The following is a 5000-nucleotide window of genomic DNA, read 5'->3' as shown; positions in this document are numbered from 1 at the left end:
GCCAAGAAACAATCCCTATTACACCTTCCAAAAAGTTAATTTGTTAAGAAGACAAATTTGGATCAAAACAAGGAATATTGACCGATCTGGTGCAACCTGAACCTGAGCGAACAAATTACCCAAATACCTTCCAAAACCGTCATTAAGAAGACAAAGGACGGCTCCCAGGGGGTCGGGGTCAAGCCCCAACACCCCCCCCCCCCCCCCGCCCCCCAGACAGTTTTTGATAAAAACAAGGAAAATGGGGCAATCTAGTGCAATATGGGCCATCATTGTTTTCTATATTTTCAAATGTATTTCTTTATTTATTTATTTATTTCAAGCGGAAAACCCCGGAATCCCCCCTGGATCCGCCCCTGGTGTGTGTTGTTGTTGTTTTTGTTATGATTGTTGACTCTTGACATTTCAATTGTACAGATCAGACGACTTGGGGTCTGTCCAGGCGCTGCTGGCAGTTCAGGCTCAGAAGTTGTCTGCTCTGGAAGCTGAACTTCAAGCCGCGAAGAACACCATCGCATCCAACCAACACAACATCGCAGCCGTTCAAGCTAAGTTAGGTGAGCAAACGTATACAAACATTCTCGCGCATACCATAGACCAAATATCCTGGACCGCCAACTCGTCACGTGACCCTTCGAGGTTACGACGCTCGACTTTCAGGGGCGCTTAGCGTCCGGTTTGAAAGGCCAGCGATTCGAAGACAGTAAAAAGAAAGCACGCTCCAGTTATTTGTGACAATGGGAGGTGACAATGAACTGGATTTTCCAAAACTCCAAACTAAACTTAACAAAACTCATCGAAAAACATGTTCCATATGCACTTTAGCTGAGTTTATTATAGCATTTTCAGAACTTAACTCGGCAACTTCGTCCATGTTTACAATCGACACCGGATATGACATCCCCCTGATTTCTGAAAGGCCATGTTCTATGCGCATACGTATAGATTCGATGACGTCTGCACTGTCCATGATTTTCCCTAATGTTTTGTCCATGGTAATATTTCCTTCGCTCCCTCGGCTGACGTGGTTTACTCTGCAGAGCTCCATGCCGCTAGAGCATAACCATGTATACAGTAGGTTGTTTTACACATCACGTATCACGCAGTATATATTGTATTTTAACGTGTTTAATTGTATTTTTAGAAGATATGGATTTTAACAAGAAGAGTTGTTGAAGATAATGTAGAACCGATTGCTTAGTAAGCCTACGTAATAGTTTTTTTAACAGCTTCCCCGGAATAAAGAGAATATAGTAGTCATTATGTAGGTAGAACTGCGCAGAAGAAATCGGCGTTGAACCTGAGCAGCAGAAACTGGCCGTAGGTCAGGAGGTCAAATATTTTAACGTTGCATGTGCATTTAATCATTTCTATGAGCACGTGCACACTGGCAGATGTCATGTAGGTCACGATGACCTGCCTAAGCGTAGTACTAGGTATTTGCTTGCTAACTTGGTTCTTCTGTCCCCAGTACTAGATACTATTTGGGACATAACGTGGTTACATGCTAAGAGCTAGGTACTACGTTATCACTGACTCACTGGCCATGAGTCATCGTTCTCCGTATTTTTTTTTCATAGGACAATTGAAGAAAAACGTCCTTCTACATTAATTTGCAGGCTCCACGTTCGTCAGGTGGGGACGCAGCAGCTGTCCTAGTGAATCAACACTGCTCTATTCAGGTAACGCGCTCAGCACAACTCTCCAAACTGACGCAACGTACAAAAGAAAAGAAATATTATTCAAAGACTTGAAACATAACAGCATGATCAATGAAACTTATGTTTTCCGCATGCGTGCACACGAAGGTGTTCGGATACCGAGGAGAGTCTGCACAAAGTTTGACTCTGATAAATAATTCCTCGCCGAACGTGGGAATCGAACCCTCGCCAATATCTACACCTGGTTTAGAAGCCAGCGCCGCTACTGCGGCGACTGAGATATATCCCCGTCCGAGCTACAGTGGAACCCTTCTTTTAAGACCTCCAAAAATGTGGGAAAATAAGGTCTTATAAAGGAGGGAGTCTTAAAATGGGGGTACATTTACAGCAGATATGAACTGAACATCTGAAAAATTAAGTTCTTTAAAAGGGGAGATTAAATTGGGTACATCTTAAAAAGGGGGTACGTTTCCCTGTATACGTAGTACGTGTGTTGATTCCATTGCTAGGAGTGGCGGGTGGCTCTTTAAACACGCAATCAGGGAACGGTGCCAACCGACTGTGTCTGACCAAGGAACCTGTCTTTGACAACACCACCCTGGACACCTACTCCGGCCAGCTGGACGGAGCCAAGTACTATATCCCCGGACATCATTACACCGATGTTGTGTGTGCTGTGTGTCACTCCCCTCGTTCTGTGACCTACATGGTACCGGGGACCAACAGGTAATGTTGGTGCACATTCTCTTTGATTCACATACATAATTATCAAAATGACAATCAACATCATAGAAGAAACAAGTCGCGAAAGGCGAAATTACAACATTAAAGGCACAGTAAGCCTCCCGTAAACCATCACAGAGCTCCCCGAGCGTCTAAATACAGTACAAGCATACTTCCATTTGAACGCTCACCGAACGGGAACATCCTGGCTGCTTTCTGTCGAGCGTGAGACATTTTCCAAGAATTTTCCAAAACATAAATACACGCGTAATAAATGATTAATACACGTGTATTTATTTCTTATTGCACGTGTAATTTATCTTTTTTCTTATTTTCCATAGCATAATGATTAAATACACGTGTAATAAATATTTCATACTCGTGTAAGAAATGATTAAATACACGCGTAATAAATATTTCGTGCGCGTGTAAGAAATGTTTAAATACACGTGTAATTATTTATTACACGTGTATTTAAATATTTCTTACACGCGCATGAAATATTTATTACGCGTGTATTAATTATTTCTTACACGTGCATGAAATATTTATAACGCGCGTATTAAATAGTTATGACGCCCGTATGAAATCATTTATGAGCGCGTATGAAAGCATTTGTGACGCGCCATTCCGACAGTACTCTTACGAAGCTGCTGGTGATGGGGAAAGAACCAAAATAACAAATATTGGTTTACAGCGCTGCCTGAACCGACTTTTATTGAAAATAAACACGCTTTCAAGCTGATATCTTTAAGACGCTGACTAGTGTTTTTCATGTGGATTCCCAGTCCGAGTTTTTGAGTCGCTTAACCACGTGACTCCTACATTTATTACGCGCGTAAGAAATGTTTAAACACGCGCGTAACGGAAAGGTTTATGACGCGCGTAATAAATACTTAATACGCGCACATTAAATAATTCATACGCGCGTAAGAAATTATTCATACGCGCGTAATAAATACTAAATACGCGCGTAATAAATACTAAATACGCGGGTCAGAAATGATTCATACGCGCGTAAGAAATACTTGTATTTCTGACGCGCGTACGAATAATTTCTTACGCGCGTATTTAGTATTTATTACCCGCGTATTTAGTATTTATTACGCGTGTATAGGTTATGAGCCAAACGGCTGTCCATAGTTCGGACACCGAGGAGAGTCTGCACACAAAGTTGACTCTGAGAAATAAATCTCTCGCCGAACGTACGTGGGGACGAACTCACGCTGACAGCGGCCAACAGTACTGGATACAAATCCAGCGCGCTATACCGACGACTGAGCTACATCCCCGCCCATCAAAGGCATCTATAACAACAACAAAAATTGCATTTTTGTCAAAAAATTGCATTTTTGTCAATTGTTTCATGTCATGTATTTTGAATAAAATTGTGTTTAAACCAACAAAAATTAAACAAGTCGCGTAAGGCGAAAATACAACATTTAGTCAAGCTCGGTCGAACTCACAGAATGAAACTGAACGCATTGCATTTTTTCCGCAAGACCGTACACTCGTAGCATCGTCTGTCCAAGGTCCAAAATGCTGGCCTGCGACTCGTCACAGGAGGCATGAAGACTACCCCCATCTCAGCACTGGAGAAGACGGCAGGCTTGACCTCCCTGGAAGAGAGACGGGATGAAAAACTATTGAGGCAGAGTGAGAAGATGAAGAGGTTCCCGTCCCATCCACTGCACTCAACACTCCAAGCCCCAACCAAAAACCGAATCAAGCGACAGAGCCAAAACCACCTGATCAAGGCACTTCAGCACAAGCACAAAGACTCTCTACCCCCCTCAACTTGCCAACCACTGGAAATGCTCCAAGACTATGAGGAATGGTCACTGGATGTCCCCCCTATCATCCTTGACGTCCCTGGGATTGGAGCAAAGCAAGAGCAACCAGAAGCAGTGCTCAAGTCCCTGACCCTTGAAACACTAGACAGGGACTACCCCACCACCACCTGGACCCAAGTCTTTACAGACCGCTCAGCCGAGCATGCTGTGAGGAATGGGGGAGGCGGTGTCTACATCAAGTTCCCTGACGGCAGCTCGCTCCGCAAGTCTGTCGCCACTGGCCTAGTCTCCACAAACTACCGAGCTGAAGCACACGCCTTGCACCTCGCAGAACAGACCTTGAACCAGGAAGAGGCATTACCTGGCCAGACAGTCTTCCTCACAGACTGCCGTTCTCTCCTGCAGAGCCTTCAGACCAGAGAGAGAGACCGGATCCTGCAAGACATAAAGCAGGAACTGCACTACCTCAGCAGCAAAACCACTGTCGTCCTACAGTGGATTCCCTCCCATTGCGGAATCAGTGGCAACGAGGAAGCGGACAGACTCTCCAAGGAGGGAAGTAAGCTGGAACAGTCAGTACACCCCTCATCCTACGGAGAAGAAAAGACCCTCCTACGAAGTCACTTCAGAGCCGCCTGGAGGGAACGTCTGCACCTGGGGGCCGAGGAAGACGATATCCACCAGCTGGATCGAAAACAGCAAGTCACCATATTCAGGCTCAGAACTGGACACTGTCAGCTCCTCTCCCACCTCTATCGCCTGACGATTTCACACACGGATCAATGCCCGTGTGGCACAGGCCCCCAGACACCAGAGCACGTAC

The 5000-nt window shown here is 44.8% G+C and overlaps 1 protein-coding gene across 2 annotated transcripts in view; it reads left to right on the top strand.

Annotated features, from left to right (window-relative positions):
* Positions 1 to 5000, top strand: part of LOC138968669 (uncharacterized) — a 9058-nt gene that overhangs the window by 1226 nt on the left and 2832 nt on the right. For both annotated transcript variants that reach the window (XM_070341271.1, XM_070341270.1), the window contains exons 3-5: positions 418 to 557; positions 1620 to 1682; positions 2171 to 2387. In XM_070341271.1, the coding sequence (XP_070197372.1) occupies positions 418 to 557; positions 1620 to 1682; positions 2171 to 2387 (420 nt within the window). The remainder of the gene's footprint in view (positions 1 to 417; positions 558 to 1619; positions 1683 to 2170; positions 2388 to 5000) is intronic.

This window comes from Littorina saxatilis, linkage group LG6 (genome assembly GCF_037325665.1).
Source record: "Littorina saxatilis isolate snail1 linkage group LG6, US_GU_Lsax_2.0, whole genome shotgun sequence".
Classification (NCBI taxonomy): Eukaryota; Metazoa; Mollusca; class Gastropoda; order Littorinimorpha; family Littorinidae; genus Littorina; species Littorina saxatilis.
The sequence above is the reverse complement of the archived record's forward strand: the minus strand, read 5'-3'. Positions and strand labels throughout refer to the sequence as shown.